Source organism: Nelumbo lutea, chromosome 2, assembly GCF_056320005.1.
Source record: "Nelumbo lutea isolate HS-2025 chromosome 2, American lotus-T2T, whole genome shotgun sequence".
NCBI lineage: Eukaryota > Viridiplantae > Streptophyta > Magnoliopsida > Proteales > Nelumbonaceae > Nelumbo > Nelumbo lutea.
The window spans coordinates 3502389-3521538 of NC_142685.1; the positions used below are offsets into that span (position 1 = coordinate 3502389).

General features: G+C 38.0%; 1 protein-coding gene across 3 annotated transcripts in view; it reads left to right on the top strand.

Annotated features, from left to right (window-relative positions):
- Positions 1-14776, top strand: part of LOC148868124 (uncharacterized) — a 66576-nt gene extending 51800 nt beyond the window's left edge. For all 3 annotated transcript variants that reach the window (XM_088973524.1, XM_088973525.1, XM_088973526.1), the window contains 8 exons: positions 5823-6014; positions 8454-8729; positions 9775-10401; positions 11741-12246; positions 12645-12705; positions 12782-12850; positions 13581-14226; positions 14359-14776. In XM_088973524.1, coding sequence (XP_088829650.1) covers positions 5823-6014; positions 8454-8729; positions 9775-10401; positions 11741-12246; positions 12645-12705; positions 12782-12850; positions 13581-13667 — 1818 coding nt within the window. In that variant the 3' untranslated portion in view covers positions 13668-14226; positions 14359-14776. The remainder of the gene's footprint in view (positions 1-5822; positions 6015-8453; positions 8730-9774; positions 10402-11740; positions 12247-12644; positions 12706-12781; positions 12851-13580; positions 14227-14358) is intronic.
- The last annotated feature ends 4374 nt before the right edge of the window (positions 14777-19150 follow it).

Below are 19150 nucleotides of genomic sequence, written 5' to 3' on the forward strand. Positions count from 1 at the left end.
AACTAAAGGTCGGTGACTGGGATTTGGTGTCTCCCTATTCTCCAACCCCTAATGGCATCTTCTCTATCGGCCTTAGTAATGATCCTACTAATCACATCAGCTACTAAGGTAAAAAGGAAGGGTGAGAGTGGATCCCCTTGCCTAACACCCCTGCAAGCTGGAAAAAAATCCCTCACCATACCATTTACCAGAATAGAGTAGTGACAGGTATTGATACACCCAAATATCCAGCTACACCACTTGTCCCCAAATCCACAATTTCTCATCACATCTAATAAAAACTCCTAGTCCACCAAGTCATAGGCCTTTTCAAGATCCAATTTACAAACAAAACCTCTTTGTCTAGACCTTTTCATTTCCTCCACACACTCATTCGTAATTAGGATCTGATTTTGATTGTTATTTGTCGCCCTTGAATGAAAGCCCCCTGAGTTTCGCTAGTGATAAAAGGGAGAACTGTTTTGATCCTCAAAGAAAGCACTTAAGCCAGAATTTTATAGATGCTTCTCACCAGACTAATATGCCTATAATCTTTGGGGTGGTTGGCATCAATCTTCTTAGGGATCAAGGCCAAAAAAGTGGCATTGATTCCAGGGCTTATTACATGATTGTCTGCAAATTCCTTAAAGACTTCAACTAAATCCTCTTTTAGCACCTCCCAACAATCTTGTTAAAAATCCATTGTAAAGCCATCTGGACCTGGAGCCTTGGATCTATCCATTAGAAAGACAACTTGCTTAATCTCTTCTTCCTCGAAATTCCTTTCCAACCATCTTGCCATTCCATCCTTAATTCTTGGCCATTCCAGCCCTCCCACGACTGCTCTCTCACTCAAAGGTCTTCTATAGATCGATTTAAAGTGGTCCACAAATTTTCTGGCTATGTCATCCTGGTTGGTAGTCACCCCCTCTTCTATCTGTAGCTTGGTCACAAAATTCTTTCTTCATCTCCCATTGGCCAAGTCATGGAAAAATCTAGTGTACCCATTGCCTTCCTTAATCCACTTGTGTCTAGACTTTGTTTCCAACTGATTTCTTCCCGCAATAACACCTCTCCCAAATCCTTTTTCAATTGTCTCCTTAACACTATGTCATCCTTGGCCAAATCATTTTAGGTGATAAATTTAATGCATACAATGATATGTATACCCATTCATTGAATGGCCTTGTCATGGCATCCTTGTGTGAATCCATTCAAATAATTGCTACATCAAGGCTAGTACCCAAGTAGGTAATTTCAGATTGTATTGTGTTGGACAAGGATGATGTTCCCTTCAAGTGACCTTTCTCAAGGAGCTCTGATGGCAGTGGATGGGGCTAAAACCAAGTATTTACAGTCATTGTATCCACTTAATCTTAAATGCAGGAGGATTGGGGCACGTAACATCTACAGAGGCTATGTTACAGTCCTAAGTGTTAAAGGGCTTGGCTAGATGCATTCCAACAGTCTTATGGCTTTTCACGCATTGGTTAAGCACATAACAAATGGTATCAGAGCCTACCACTATGTCTCAAGTTAGAATCATGTAGAGGGCTACTTTAGCAGAGTGAAAACTGCCATGGGAAGGGCTGAAGAAGGAGCTAGAAGAGATTTAAGATGTGAAGGAATCCCTTAGAACAATGAGTGGACAAGAAAGAGACTTCAGATGGAGGCTAGAGGAGTTAGAAGAGATCCTCTTGCGTGAAGAAATTTTTTGGTGTAAAAAATCTAGACACAAATGGATTAAGGAAGGTGATGGAAATACTGAATTCTTCCATGAATTAGCCAATGGGAGGAGGAAAATTTTGGTGGTCAAACTTGAAGTGGATGGATTGGAATTGGACTCATCGAGAGGAGATAGCGAACTGCTTTGTAAATCATTTCAAATCTATTCTAAGGAAGCCACTAGGAAGTGGATTGGAGTTGGCTGGTTTGGAGTGGCTGAACATCTCTGAAGAGGACAAAGTTTGGTTGAAAGGAATTTTGAGGAGGAAATCCGGCAATTAGTGTTTACTATGGATAGATCTAAAGCATCGGGGCCAGATGTGTTTACTTATGGCTTTCTTTTAGGATTGTTGGAAAATCAAAGATGATTTGTTTGAGGTCTTTAGAGAGAGTGAAGAAAATTGTCATTAGTCGTGGAATCAATGCAACTTTCATAGCATTGGTTCCAAAGATGAAAGAGGCCATACATCCCAAAGATTTTAGACCAATCAATCTACTCACAAGTATCTACAAAATCTTGGCTAAGGTCTTTGTCCTTGAGGATAAAAAATGTGTTTCCCTCTCTCATTAGTCAAGTTCAAGGTGCTTTCATTTATGGAAGACAAATAATTGATCAGATCTTAATAGCAAATGCGTGTGTTGAGGAGATGACTGATGAGAAGATTGAGAACTCAAGGTTTTGTATGCTAATTGGATCTTAAAAAGGCCTATGATTTGGTAGATTGGAGCTTTTTATTAGAGGTGCTTCGGAAGTGTGGTTTTGGAGACAAATGGCACAAATGGATAAATAGATGCCTCTTCTTGCCATTATTCAGTTTTAGTCAATGGGGGAGTAAATGATTTCTTCCTAGCCTATAGGGGCTTAAGACAAGGAGATCCGCTTTCCCCTTTCTTATTCACACTGACCGCTGATGTATTTAATAGGCTGTTATCAGAAGGGGATAGGGCTGGATCAATAAGAGGTTGGAGAATAGGAAGAAACCAAATCTCCGTTACTCACTTTTAGTTTGTAAATGACATTATAATTTTTTTTTTCGTGAAGGATTTGAAGTGGTGAGAGTGCAGAATTTGAAGAACCTAATATCATTCTTTGAGAGTCCTTCCAACTCAAAGGGAGCTGGAGTTTATTGCTGCATGCTTAGAGTGTTCCATTTCTGAGTGGCCCTTGACCTACTTAGGAGTTAGGACTTCTCCTAGGTGCTAACCCAAAGGAGAGTCGTTTCTAGGACCCTATGGTGGAAAAGTTTGAAACAAGGTTACTGGCTTAGAAAAAGAATTACATCTCGTTAGGAGGGAAAGAGTCACCTTAATCAAAGCTACTCTCGCTAATCTCCCTATTTACTTTCTATCTGTTTTGAGGATACCCTCTAGGGTATATAAGAGGTTAGAAAATCTGATGAGGGACTTCTTATGGGAGCCAGGCGAAGAGAAAAAGGATCACTTGACCAGATGGGAGGTAGTTAGCCGTTGTAAGGAAGAAGGGGGATTAGGACTAGGGAACATAGTTAACAAAAATGAAGCTCTTTTAGGCAAGTGTCTCTGGAGGTAGCCTGTGAAAAGAGATAGGCTTTGGCATGAAGTGGTGACTAGTATCCATGACTATTTTGAAACTGGATGGGATGTTGGAGTATCTCAACGGGCTCAACTCACTATTCCTTGGAAGGCAATTTCTAGCATTCTCCCTAAATTCTTCAAGTTTGTAAGGTATGATGCTTGCTCAGGTATGTTATTTTTTGGGAAGATGTTTGGGTGGGTAATCAACCTTTAAAAAATCTTTTCCCTCCCTTTATTCTATCTCCCTCTTTAAGAAGGAGCTTGTTTCAAGGTTTTTTCACCCCCCTGTCTGGGATCTTAGGTTTTGTAGAGGCCTAAGTGATGAGGGATCTGCTTGTGTCTCTGAGCTTTTATTATTGTTGGATTCTGCTTGCTTGGACACCCTCAACCCAAATAAAAGAATTTGGACCTTGGTGTCAAATGGCTCTTTTACTTGTGCTTCCTTTTTAAGTCCCCCCCTGCCTTTGGTTGGGAGATTTATCATGGTAAGATTAATACTTTGGATAACCTGCAAAAGAGAGACCTTATATGTGTTTTTCCCCAAACTGGTGCACAATGTGTAAAGTGCAGAATGAGGATTGTTACCATTTGCTACTATCTTGCTCCTTTGCTGCAAATATTTGGACTTGGGCTTTCTCTTTATTTGGGCACAGGTGCAAGTAAAAATGCTCTTTGATCTGTCAACTTTTTGGTGGCCAACGAATTGAGGAAAACAGCTGCGGTATGGACTATTTGGGAAGAATGGAATGCCGGGATATTCTAAGGAAAGGAAAGGGGCCCTAAGGAAGTTAAGGAGAGTATATTAACCAGGACCATCTTTTGGCTAAAGACTTCTGATTTGTTTGTGGTTTATTCCTGTGGTGATATTCCGAGGGGCTGGGTAATGGTGGCATCTGTAGTCTCTAAGAGGATTAGGACACAAGTAAGGTGGACAGTTCCTCCAGAAGGGGTTGTAAAACTGAACTTTGATGGCAGCAGCCAAGGCAACCCAGGGCCCTCGTGCATTGTAGGGGTTTTGAGGGACAAGGACAGCAACATTATCTCTTAATTCTCAGGTCCTGTGGGAGTTGGAGACTCACCAAGGGATGAAATGCTTGCAGTTGTACAAGGCCTACAAATTGCTAACCAACTTGGGGTGCTGAAGACTTCAAGGTGGTAGTGGGTTGGTTGCTGAATCCGATCAGTGTTTTTTGGGGCTACAGAGATCTCCTGAAAAAAGTAAAATGGTTCACAAGGAATATGTCAGTCAACTTCCAGTGGATTAGCAGATCAGCAAATGCTTTAGCAGACTCTCTGGAAAAACAAGGGGTTTCTTGGGCTAATCTATAGTTCTGTCCTGTTTTTTGTAGGACTTAGGTCTGTACTCACCGTAAAGGGGAGGTACCATCTCGTGCCTCCTCCAAGGATGATTGTACTCTCTTTTGTTTCTCTTTAATAAAATTACTAATTCATTCATAAAAAAGAAACTGTCATGGAAAGGGCTACCTGGAGCAGCGTGAAAGCCACCAAAGGGAAAGGGCTACCTGCCTCTAGGAGTGTTCATGGTCTAGTTTGGAGAAAATTTCAGACCAAACCAGAAAATTATAGTCTGAGAAATTCTCAGACCAGACCAAACTGTTGTAGCATAGAGACCAGACTGTTTTATTATGGTCTAATCTGGTTTCTAATATGGCTTGGGGCATTCTATTGGGATTGACCCAATTAGAAATCCCAAATAACATTCATACCTGCATAAATAACAAATATAATTCAAATATTATATTGAAATGTTAACAAGTGCCACTAAGTTGAACTGTTAATTGAGTCTCAAATCTTATTAGATTTACTTAAAAAAGAGTTGTGTAATATATTTAAATGTTATAATCTGGTCTGACTTCTGAAATTCAGAAAACTGGACTGAAACTGTAAACTGAAATTTTAAAATCTCACCTATCTGCTAGAGTGAGAGCTTCCAAGATGTCATCTATGGGAGCGTGATGGTATGTTATGGTTCTAAATGTTAATAGGCTTGGCTTGACATGTTCCAACAGTCTTAAGGCTTTTGGCATATTGGTCAAGTATGCAACCTTGCTAAAATCCAGACTGTTTTCAATGGCTAATTTGGGTTGATAATAGGTTGAATGTTTTCGGAAAAGATTAAAAACCAAAATTTAAAAACCAGATTGCACACCACCTCCTGAGTCTGATGGTCAGACTTTCTGGTCCGGTCTGGTCAAGACTAATAACACCGGAATCAACATAAGTAATAGGCAAATAGGTGTGGTAGGTCCTATATAATAATGCCATTGCCAATATTGTACAACTTAGTGCTTAGTTTTTCTCCATGTAATGTACTATCTGGTGCAAAGTATCAGCTTTTGCATGGCTTGTCTATTATTTGTGACTTTGTGAGTTGTTACAAAAGATCCAGGCTCTGTCTATAGATCTGCCAATCTTCATCTATCCTCCTTTCAACAGATTATGATCCTATTATCTTTCTAGATCTTCCTGTTCTACTTATCTCGCTTTTCTGTATTATCTATCCTTTGAAGTTTGATGCCTTTTTCTTTTTGCATTATTTGCAGGTTGTTAAGATGCTTTTGGAGATTAGCAGAGAGCACTCTTGGGCAGAAGTAGTTCATTGCAAACTTATTTGCATATTAACAAACATGTTCTATCAAATTCCTGATGGCTTTGCAAAATCTATTTCAAATCCTCCTATATTTCTTGTTGAACAGGTTGATCTACTTGGAGGAATTGAATTTATTTGCCTTGAGGTATGTACCATTTATTGCGTTTGTATGCAGAATTATCTGAACCCATCTACCGCACAGGAAATCTGCAAGGAGTCACCTTTGTTTCACTCAAAGTTAAAATTTGTATTTGGTAGTTAAATTAGGAGATTTGGATATAGCAAAAAATTTTATTGCAAGTTTATGGTAATAAAGTTTACTTATGTTTATACTTGCATACCATCTCTGCTGAAATGCTATAAGTCATTCAATGACAACTCTTGTTGAGCTACTGGCTTTTTTAGGGTGTCTACAACCTCTTGTTCATCATCTTGAAATAAATTAACAATCAAAATAAGGATAATCTTTTCTTTAGGGGCTCAGAGGCGCAGAAGCTACCAACCCTTTTCCAGTTTCCACATACCTCCACAAAGTTCCATGAGACATTTGTAAGGGTCCACAGCCTACTCCATATTTTTCTGCCTTTGGCTCAGCAGGGCTAATTTATTTTACTTTTTGAAGAGCCATAGAGAATTGGAAAAGATTTATTACATGGGCTGGTTGTACAATTCATCAAACATACCAGTTCCAACTAGATTTGGTTAGGACTTGTCTTGATTTTATTTTATTCTAGTCTCAAGTTTTGCTTTTAACTCTTATTAAGTGGACACATAAGATGATAGGATAATGTTGGAATTATTTTCATGGGAAATGCCTTTACATGTTTGTAAAGCTAGGTAGCTGGCCAAATTTTTTGATTATGTACAGATTAGGATATTATTCAGTTGCTTCAAGATAGCTAATCACTAGTGTTTAGGAAACCTCATTATATGAAAAGAAATGTAATCAGAATTTGGTTATTTCTAATGGAATGATGTTAAAATGTTTGTTTTTTCTTGTAGGTGGTCAGGCCATATGGCTACTAATAAAGGCCATTACCCAATATTGGTCTCAGCTATAGGGGTCGGGGGGGGGGGAGTGTTCTTGGGAGGGGGTGTACTGGATATGGACCTATCCTTTTTATCGAAGAAAGAAAAGAACAAATTATAAACAAGGCCACCTACAAATATCAAAGAGTACAATGAGGACCCAATTACAAAATCCCTTACATTCCCAGCAGAGCAAATAAAGGCCCCCAACTTCAGCATTGAAAAATAAACCCCCCAAAGCAATTACCCATAGCATCCCAAATCAAAAGGAAAAAACTCCAGTGATCACACAAAAACTTTTTAAGCCCTCCCAAGTACAGCTTTGGACCCTCCCCAGCCTAGACACCTGGACACCATTCTAAGCCTAAATGCCAGCTTCCCCCGTGGATTGAATCAGAATATCTTTGCTCCTCTTGCTAGGTCTTCAGTCCTCCTGTCTTCTTTAACTTCCTGCTAGGTCCAAGCCTGAAAAATCTTCCTGATCCATGTTTTGCATATTGTTTTGAGTCAAACACCCTGATCCATGTCACTATTAGGTTCATGTGAAATTATGTTTATTTATTACAAGTAAAGATTAAGGAATTGATTGAACTAGGGTTTCAGCTTCATAGACTAAACCTCGCAATCACTAAGGAATTTGCAAACCTGGAAGTTGAAGAGAACTCCAAGTAATGATAGGGTGGATGATGAGGAGCTCTCTACACTTTGGCTCCTTTCAATGCCATTGGAGAGGCAAAATTACAGAAATCTAGGCTAAATACCTCATTAGCTAGATTCACAGGTCAGCAAAGTCAGTGGATGACTCTTTGCCAAAGAGGGGCTTGAGACAAGGATACCTCTCATTTTAGTCATGGAGATCCTAAGTAGTTTTTTCCTTTCTGGAGGAGAGCAGATGATTGAAGCCCTTTCAAAGGTTTTGGAGTTGGGGAGAAAATAGGTTATCTCACACCTTCAATTTGCTTGATCTAAAAACTCCTAAATAGCTTTAATCTCATAATTATACATGAGGCTTCAACTTACAGTGCAGTAATGCACTTAAGCAACTTCCTGTGTATGGATTATGGAGTTCTGAACCTTGTACATTATTTGCATGAATTTCCAGAAGAAAATTATTTTTGACTGTTTCCTACCAATAGAAATATTCCAAAGCAAATGATGCTTGGATTTTGGAACCCAAATGTGGAAATAAGTATCATTGTTGCGTGTTGCGTGTTTTATAATATTTGTATGAACTTGAATATGTCCTGTTTTGTATCTTACATCACTCTCCTGTTGTCTTATGTACATTAATACAAGCAATGCATGTTATGAAAAAGAAAATGGTGAACCACAAGGAAAATTCTCCTTTATGTAGTTTTGGAGGTATTCTAATTTTCTTTCTGGAGTTTCATTTATCAAAGCCTTTTATCATGCAAGTACTGATGGAAAATGTGGGAATTGGACCTGAAACTCCTACTGTCATTCGTCTGGTTCTACTTTTAAGTTGTGATTTTTATTGTGGTTCATCTAGAACCAAGTGTTTATATTATACCATTTTTTTTTCTTTCTTGTGCAGTATTCCCGGGCAAATTCAAGAGAAGAAAAGAGAAATCTATTTCTTGTTCTGGTTGACTATGTTCTATACCAAATAAATGAGGCGTGCTTATCTTCTGGAGTTTCTGAGTACTCCTTTGATGAGATTCAACCCCTTGCTACAATGCTTACTCTTGCAGATGCACCTGAAGCCTTTTATATTGCTGTTAAACATGGGGTAGAAGGAATTGGTGAGATATTGAGAAGATCAGTTGTTGCAGCTTTGTCTAGATATCCGAACAATGAACGACTAAATATGGTAATGTATCACATAGATGTATTTTTTTCTGGGTGAAATATAAACAATAGGGAGTTTCAAGGCATGGGGAATATGACATTGATGTTCTAATAATAACCACCATGACCTTTAATTTACAACGGAATTCACTATCCACCTGATCTGTGGACAAAGTCCTTGCCAATCCAAGTCAGCACATCTACAGTTTCTAATTCATTTTCTAAGGATGCAAAAGTCTTGTAATGTATGGCATCACCAATCATAGGATATGTGCAATATTAATAGTCTAGCCCCTCACCAACCCACACCCACACACTGACCTGATGTGCCTTGGATTTCCCAATTTGGCAATGCCATGCTACAGGAGCAAGAGAGCTGATGAGCAAATTGGCACATGATGAAGAGCTCCTTAGTTCACCATTAGTGGATTAGGTGGTGCCTAGAAAATCCCGTAGCCAAGATCTGTGGAAGCATAAAACTTGCTGCTTTCCTAAAATATGTTCCTATCATACTTTGTCACCTATCCTTTTACCATGTTTTATTTTGATAATAACAAAGAGGTTATGAACTTGAACTGTCTGTCTGCATGTGACTTTGGGCCGGCTGCTCGGGAGGGGGCGAGAGAGATTTTCTCCACTAGTATTATCTACTTTTAGCTTTTTTCTTGATGTGTCTTGCCATCTGGAGGGCCCTTTAGTTAACAAGTTTATTTTATCTACTTAAACCCAAATTGGCAAAGGAAATACCGATTTGTTTCCCAAGATATGGGAGACATGCTCAATATTGTTTTATTGAACAGTCTTAGATCCTTGTTTACAGAAACCCTCCACTTTAATTGGTCTTCTTACAAGTTTTTTGTTGTGTTCCTCTTGTCATCTGAAAGTTGTGTTCTATTATCTGTTGATCAAGTTGTTTAGTTGCAGTATCCGTGATGTCAATTTTTATTAGGCATGCAGTTCCATGCTTTAAACTAGCTAGATATTCTTTTGAGGAAATTCTCTTTCTTTTTCTTTTACTTGTCTCTCTTAAAATTTTCTGGCCTCTGAAGTGCATTTTGTATTTGTAGCTCTTGGAGAAGATTACAAGCAAATTGGATACTATTATAAGTTCATTTTCCCGTTTAGATGAAGAATTCTCACATATGGTGTGGATAACAAAATCTTACAAATCTTTGGAAAGTATGGACAATGGAGTTTTAGAAAGTGATGTTACCATGAAAATTAAACTCTCATGGGCAACGCTACATTCTCTTCTTCACCCGGAAAGATCTACTTATCGACAGAATGGATATATTTGGTTAGTCGAATTGCTTCTTGCAGAAATTAGTGAGGAAAGGAATACAAGCATATGGTCAAATATCAAGAATTTGCAACAACAAATTGGGCTTGCCGGTAGTCATGATTCTTCAGTTGGTTCTGAAGTTCCTTTATCAACATGGGTTATGTGTAGACTTCTGAAATCAAAGCACAACTTCATCAGATGGGGCTTCCTTTTTGTCCTTGAAAAGCTTCTTATGCGGTGCAAACTTTTGTTAGATGAGAAAGAGCTTCAACATTCAGGCAGTGGTGAAATTCTGAGGTTTGATCAGAGTGACAGTCGTCTGGAAAAAGCAAACGCAGTGATAGATATAATGAGCAGTGGTTTGTCCTTGGTAGCTCAAATGAATGAAACAGATCGAATCAATATTCTGAAGGTATCCTTCCAATTTCCGATGACTGCATTATTCCAATTTGCTATTGGCTTGGTGACCTTTCTCTATTTTGATTATTATGTACCATTTGAAAACAGTAAGACCATTAAAAAATCTGAAAATAATTTCATGTATATTGTTACTGTTATCAAGAAAAGGGGTGGTAGTTTGGGCACATCCCATTTTTTAAAACTAGACTAGAGTTTTTTATGGGTACCCCCCCCCCCCCCACCCAAAAAAAAAAGGTGTTTTTTTTTTGCTTTTAATTACAGATTTTCCCCCTTCTCAAGAATGTGATTACATGACATTTTTGAGAAGTTATAGTTACATTTTCCTCGTGGGATAAAAGGAATAGAATTGGCAGTTCTATTTGTTGATATAGGATAGTCTCCACTGATTTGTTTTCCACATTCAGCTAATACTTTGACTGTCATGCAAGAAGTGGGGTAACTAGACAGGACAATGTATGGGGGGCCCCTGAACTTTAAGGCCATTGTCCAGTCCATAATAGATGAGTTAACATTTCTTGTGTACCCTCACAATAGGACAGGATAAATCTTCCACAAGATGTGTCACTGAATTTTCAGAGAGATGGATGGACATAATTGCATCATCTCTTGAGACCACAATTTCTCTACTGCTTCAAGTTCTAGGTTGTACTAATGGATCTGGGAGATCTTTCACATCAGAAAGTAAAGTGAGCAGAATGTCCTATGATATTTTCTTATTTATGAAAAATGATTCAGAAGAGAAGCCATTAGTTGGATGGTGAAAGTCATTTGATTAGTAATTTTTTGTCAAAGAAGATAGTAAGTTTGTGTTTGCTGTTGGTAGATTGTAGCCTGTTTCCTTTTATTTTCCCTAGAACTTTTACTTCAAGCTGCATGAGTTATGAAACTTTTCCCTGTCATTATTATCATGTTTACTATTTCCTGGTGTTGCCTGGACATGGTCACAGAAGTTGGAGCCAACACATGTCCAAGAGTGAGACTGCAAGATGAGAAAACATGGACTAACAGACATGTCTATGAAAAATGAAATATTATTGATATTTTTTTGAATTTTAACATTATATACCTGCAAAAGGGATCTAAGATGTTGCTCCTTACCAAGTGGCGTTTTAGATGAAAAATGGTACTCATCTTGTACATTAGCTGTTTATTATGTCAAACAAACTAGGTGGAAATAGGAAATGTTACGTAGAAGTGTCCTTAAGAATCCATGAAGTGTCAGATTCCGATGTATGTCCAACACAAACATTTCATCCATTTAGTAGAGTCCATGCAACACTGATTTCTATTTCTGCTTCTTACCATCTTTGTTGGTAATTTGCTTCAAACAGATGTGTGACATGCTATTTTCCCAATTATGCCTGAGACTTCTCCCTGCAACTGCAATACCTCTCGGGGATCTCTCACAACTTAGTAAAGATTTTGGACATTCAGATGAAAATGGGAAGCGGGATACAGATCCACATGTCCTTCACCCTGAAAAGAATTGCTTGAGAGATGAGTTTCCAGAAGTTCATAGCAGAACCGGCCTCAATGACAGTTGTCCTATAAGTTATGATACTGCATCTATGGCAGCACTGCTTCTGCGAGGGCAGGCTATTGTTCCTATGCAACTAGTAGCTCGTGTTCCTACGGCATTGTTCTACTGGCCGCTGATTCAACTTGCTGGTGCAGCCACAGATGATATTGCCCTTGGTATTGCAGTTGGTAGCAAAGGAAGAGGAAATGTGCCTGGTGCCACATCAGACATCAGGGCAGCTCTTCTCTTACTCCTGATTGGGAAATGCACTGCAGATCCTGCTGCTTTTCAAGAAGTTGGAGGGGAGCAGTTCTTCAGGTAGACCTGGATTTCCTTTTTTTTTTTGGAGCAGTTCTTGCAATACCTCTCGGGGATCTCTCACAACCTTTCAGTCTTAATTGACAGACTTTACAAAAAGCAAACTTTTGTCAAAAGAAAAGCATCATAAGGTTTCCTTAAAAGGTCCTATTTTGTATCATTTGTTGTTATAGTGTATGTCCATGAAGTCCAAAAAAAACAGCAAAATGTGCAATCCTCCACAATCTTTCCTTCCCTACTTAGCCCACTGAGATTCCAGCAATTGACAAAATCTTCCACTGGCTCCAGGTTACCACCCCAAAGACATTTCTTCCACTGCCAGAGGATTTCCTTGATTCCCATAAGTAAATTTGCCTCTCTTAGGATATTTCCAACATCAGCATTCTTTTGTTTGGCAGGGAACTTTTAGATGACACAGATTCAAGAGTGGCATATTATTCTTCAGCCTTTCTTTTGAAGGTATGCTCTTCTAACCCCTAGTTGTTTATTTAGTTGTCTTCATTTTGTGAACTTACTCATGATGGTAATGTTGCAGAGAATGATGACAGAAGAACCTGAAAACTACCAGCGTATGCTTCAGAGTCTTGTTCTTAAAGCACAACAGGTGGGATCTGGCTCACTCACTTTTATTGAAATAAGAAGCTATTAGGAGATAAAGTTTCAATTTGTCATCTCTACTCCTCCAGTTAGTGGTGGGAGTATTTGCATAATTTCTGTTTTATTTTGCTTTTTGAGCAAACAAAACCCAGTTTCTTTTGACTTGTCAAAAAAAAGTTCCTTTTGTCACTACATGCGCATAAACCAGAGCAGGAGCTACCATTTCATGAACCCTTAAACCTGTTGAAAAGAAAAGCTTCAAAACTGGTTTCCCTGGTCAAAATCCTCACTCATCATTACCTTTCTGCCTGGCATTTTCATGTTGACCATTTTCCTGATGTTTCTTTTTCTTACTACAAAAGAGTGGATAGCTTATTCTAATACCCTTGCATGGGTACTGCTTCAGAAAACTCCAATTAGATATACCTTATTTTTTATCATTAACAATCAAGAAGATTTTAGTGGTCATAATTAAAGGTAAATGAGAAACCCTACATCCAATATGGATCACCACGGGGAAAACACAAGAAACCAGGACCAACAAATCTCAGAATACTTTTCTTCAATCTTGTGTACCTTGTGTGATTTAAGGTTATCAACAGACTACTAGTACATGAAATGGACATTTGGTTCTGCTAATCATTGTTTTGTAGTATCAGCTTACTAGTGCGATTTAATAGATACAGTAAATAGGCCGCTATTAAATGTAACTAACATAATTTTCTTATGCTATCCAGAGCAACAATGAAAAGCTGCTGGAAAATCCGTACCTCCAGATGCGTGGCATACTTCAGTTGTCAAATGACCTTGGAACTGGATTATAAATCTGATGGAACAGGTTATGTTGAAATAGGATCTGTTTGACTGGGAAAGAAACAGAAAAATACCTGCATTACAAAGTTACTTGACATGACATGCAAATGTGATGCCTATGATGTTTCAGACCTCAGTATCCCAATGAAAAAGGCATGCAGAAGGGTGGTTCTATAGAATGGTTTGGAATCTGATGCATCATGCAAGGATTCATATTTGAAGTTTGGGATGCTGGTTCTAATTCTTTTGGCAGTATTTACTGTCATTTCGATTCTGTAATCAGCCTCTGATACCTGTGGATTGTGGATTGTGAGCCAGATTGTCATATCTATCAAAAGTCCCTTAAAAATTGTACATGGGCATAACTGATAATGTGGGCTTATGTCTATGGAATCCATGGGAGCAGTAAAATTTAAGGTTTAAGGTAGAGTCTTATCAGTAGAAATGTGACTACCAAAGCACAAGATGTACAGGAAACCCCTCGGAGTAACTTGTTCATTGATTGGTTTAATATTTATTCTGCGGCCAAATGTGGTCTGTGGTTGGGGCGTTGAGCTTTTTTTTCTACAGGTAATCTTCTATAACTCTCTCCTGTTTCTCTTCTAATCTTCTATACAAATGGCTACTTAAGAACAAACTTGAATATGTTTCTTGCAAAACCTGTGGACTTGGCCTTTATTCCTCTTTGTTTATTGTGTCTAGAGACCGAGGTTAATGCAGAGTTTTTGAAGGCATCCTCGGGTAATAAAATCTCTTGAGCATGAAGCATGTTGATTTGCAGCTCTCACCTTGGAAGCAGGGAGAAGAGAGTCAAGATCTTGTATTTTTACTAGATAAGAGGGTGCCAACAGTTGATCACCACAAGGGTATCCGAGTCCATTGCCAGGGGAATCAACGAGGTGTACACTTTTTTTTCCCTTCTATTTTTGTCCTTTGTTTGGTATTTCCTTCGACGGTGTAAATGTGTGATTTTTGTGTTTAGTTCTTCTGTTTCCTCTTCTTCTCTTAACCAAACTTTCTTCTTTCTTTATTCTAATGAAATTGCGGTCGTTGTAAAATAGCTGTTGAGAAATTTGCATCACGATAATGGTAATTACAAGTGCTTGATTTTTCAAATAAACTTGTTTGAGTTCTAGCTTTTCTTGGTATCTTTGAGAATATAGAAGCAGACACTGATATTTTGGCTCAGTTTGGAAGGAGTACAAATACAAATATGTACAGTATAAATACATATGAAATAGAAGGTTTTGTACTCTACAAATTGTTATTTGTACTCCTTCCAAACTGAGCCTTTGTTACAAAATTACAAACATGGTTTTATCAAGCTGATAATTGATTATCACCATGTTTTATCAAATGGATAAGCTCAGCACTCGGCACACATTAGTATATTGGAACCTGTATACTGATGTCAAAACCTTGGTTCTTTTCCACATTTTGAAAGGCCAGAAACAAAGGCATATTGGCTCCTTTTGCCTTCAAATAAATCAAATGGTTTACTGGAAAATGCTATTTTAAAGTATTTAGTCGCATGTAACATGTGTGTGGGAGACAAGAATTTTTGAATGGTAAAATAAAGGAATTCCTTCTTATTTTTTTTCCTGATAAAACCAAGAGGGGCTACACAAGAAGGGTGGTAGCATGTCTCCACAAATCACAAGAGCAAATGAAAGCTAGGAATTAGGGAAGGTTACACAAGAAGGGTGGTGGTATGTCCCCACAAATCACAAGAGCAAATCTGAACCTTTTCTGAGTTTCATGGGCAAGCTAATCTGCAGTACGTCTCACCTTTCTCAAAATGCTATTTGTTGAAGACTTGAAGGTAGGAGATAACAAGCTTTGAATCGCCCTTGATGATAATGGAGTGGTCCTTGAAGTTCGTCGCCAAGTTGTGAGTTTCTCATGCAGCCCACGTTTCAGCAACGTTGATGGTTGTAGTACCAATGTTGTAACCTTTAGCATTAACAATTTTACCAAAATGATTTTCACGATAGCGGCCAATGGCCATTGAGCAAATACTACCACGAAGCCACAAACAGGAGGCATCAAAATTCAGTTTTATTGTTCCATGTGCCGGGGTTGCCACAAGATTGGCTTCCAAGTCTTAAGTCTTAACAATTTCTGAAATAGAGTAATTTATAGCTTCTTGGTTTTCTAGAAAGGAATTTAGAGCCCTTTCAAGCACAATTTGAGAAAGGGGGGAGGGGAGGTAAGGAGTTGTTAAAAGTTTTCTGGTTACTATTTTTCCAAATATGCTATAGAATGAAAACACACCTTTCCTTATTGTGTATTATATGGGTATTATATGATAACTTAAATAATAGATCTATAAACTGAAATTTTACTATACTTTTCCCTAAAAAAGATAAATTGCTGAAAATTTAAAAATTAATCTAAATTTGTATAAGATATTTGAGTTTGGCATCATAACTTATCAATCCCTCCATATTTCAAAGATCAAGGGCCTGCTACTGAATGGGTCCAAATAAAAGTATTTTCAATGCAAAAAAAAAAAAAAAGCAGTATAATCAGATGATTTGGTATTTAGGGCTGCAAATGAATGAGATCAAATCAGTTCCTTTGTATTTGGATTTGAAACGAATTCATATTGCAATTAGATGTTGAATGGCATTGATAAATAAAACTAAAAATGACCAAAATTTTATATATATGCTATATAACGGGTTATTTGCCTTGGTTTCTATGCAGGTAATAACAATTATATCTAAAGAGCATATGTCATGTATGGTTAGTACTTATTATTTTGCACACTTACATGTACTCTTACGCTAATTAATAAAATAAACTAAAAATGACTGATATTGTATATCATAAAATGAATATATTGAATTTGAATTATCCTTTAATTAGATAGAATTCAAATTTGAATACCCTTTAATTAGTTGGATCGATTCAAATTTGGATAAATGGATATCATTTTCAGTTTTAATTGTGCAACTCGGATGGCTTGAGTTAACAGTTTACACTGTTCAGGCTTGTGGTTCGGGTTGAGCCTATTAAAATTTGGACAAAACCCAAACCCTAATCCGCTCAAAAGTTAACAGTTTACGATGATTTGGCCATCTGATTTTGCACTTCTTTAAAGGATATTTCAGGTTTAAGAGATTTATTGTATACTACCTAACTCATTGTCGTCATCATCTAATCCTTGTCCAAACTTAGGGTTGCGGCTAAATGAATCCTATTTATCCGCTGTCTCATTAAACATTTAAAATCAGATGGCTCTACATAATAATGCTGATATTCTTTCGACCACTTAATAAACCAAAAGACAGAACTATTCAGTTTGCTTTTCTGGACCAAATGAGGGTTTTTTTTTCCGGCGACCAGCTTGAACGAGTTTTTTTCTCCGGTGACCAGCCTCCTAAATGAGTTTTTTTCTCTGGCGACCAACTTGTACACCAGCATTCAGTTTGTTTGCATTTCTCTAGTTTCAATTATGAAAAGGGTAAGGTTGTCAAACGGTAAGCAGCCTGTACTCCAAAGCAACCAGTCCGTACTTGAAACTGGGTTAATTTGAGGCCCATGTTCTCATACCAAATAGAAGCACCAGAAGGGCCTACAAAATGTTCGTTGAAAGTCTGCAACCAGAAATCCAGCTTTAAGTGAAGAAATTCTTCCTATAGGGACAACGCATGTTGAAAATCTCCTGCACAGGTACCTTTTTCTTTGTGCTATATAACTGAGTGGTTAATCCTTTGGCTCTTTGTTGCAAAATGAAGATCATATCCTGGAATGCTAGGGCTGCAATAACCCAGACACTGTGCATTTTCTCAAATGAATTTACAAAACCCAGAATCCAGATAAATTGTTTCTCTCGGAAACTAAACTGGATGAAGATAGAAGTGCAGCTCTTGCGAAGCGTTTGAGATACCAAAACTTCATGTCACATGGAGCACATGGAAAGGCAGGGGGTCTTCTTTGCCGTAGACCTCAAGCTCAGTTACCCTCCAAACATCTTTCTCAAACGGTTGAACAGTATTATAGAAGTTCAAACTCGGGGCCCTTATTATACGCGGTCAAATCATCAGCGAGGAAACCGTAGAGTAAGGGAAAGATTGGATAGGGTATTGGCATCACCAAAATGGTTTTAGTTGTATCCGGAAGCAAATGTTTTAAACAAACACTCCACTCATTCAGATCATGCTTTGCTGGTTCTGGATACTCAGTTTAAGAAACTTAGGGGTGCCACTCAATTCCATTTCCAGCCTATGCGGGTGGAGGAACAAGAATGTGAATCTGTAATTACAAGAGAATGGGGAATAATTTTAGAGGTTCAACAGCCAGGAGATTGTTATGTAAATTGAAAATTGTAAAACTAGTCTTAAAGAGTTGGAGGAGAAAATAGCTCAATATGAAGAGAAGAATCCTGATCCAATGAGTGCTACTGAGTTCATTGAGATGCAAAAAGAATATGACAAATGGCTGAAAAGGGAGGAACAAATATGGAGGCTCAAATCAAGAGAAATTTGGTTGAAGGAAGGTGACCAAACACCAAGTATTTCCACCAAATGACAAATTTTTATAGGAGATTAAACTATTATGAGGGGATTAGAGATATGGAGGGAAATTTATTATCTCTAGAGGAAGTGCAAATGGCTTTTAGAAAAATGGCTGAAGCTATTGGAGGCCAAAGATCTCATTTTACTCAATCAAGGATACTAGACATCACAAATCTTGAGATACAGGCTGTTCCTCTACCCACACTAACACAAGCTCAGAAACAGGATTTACAACTCATACCATCAAAAGAGGAGGTTTGGAATGTTGTTAAAAACATGAAATCACATTCAGCAGCTTATGTATTAATTCACAATGGTTGCAAGATATTGGCAGCAGCATGAGTTAGGATCCAAGCAAATCAACCATCTGATTCTGAACGGAAGGCAATTCTTATGGGATTACAAGAAGCACAAGCAGGAATATTAAGGATATTAATATATTCTGTGATGCAAAGGCAGTAATTGATATTATAAATGATAACTCTGTAAACTGTAGCTGGTTGGAAAAAATGTACAAGGATAGTATCTACCCTATTAGGAGGTGTTATGATACCTGTAATATCTATTATGTAAACAGAAAACAAAACATGTTGGCTCATGATATAGCTCAGCAAGTATGTAGGAGAGGATCACAGTTGCTGTTTCAACGGCCTCTCAACGGTTTGGATGTAAATATTTTTAAGAATATAATATATCTTTTTTGTAAAAAAAATTATAAGCCAAAATGGAGTCAAGGGACCACCATATATTTGGTGTATCAACCCAGATCCCCAGACCTGAGAAAGATTTTTTAAGTAGACCTGGCACAAAGTTGACCCAACCTGCAAAAAAGTGGGCCAGGGGCTCCTATCTAGTGGTCTGAACCGGAATGCGACCTTACTGACCCAAAAAGAATTCGGATGGGGTTGGGCCATGGGTCACCTATTTTCAAATGTTTCCAAATTGGTGTTTGACCGAAAGGGTTGAACTAT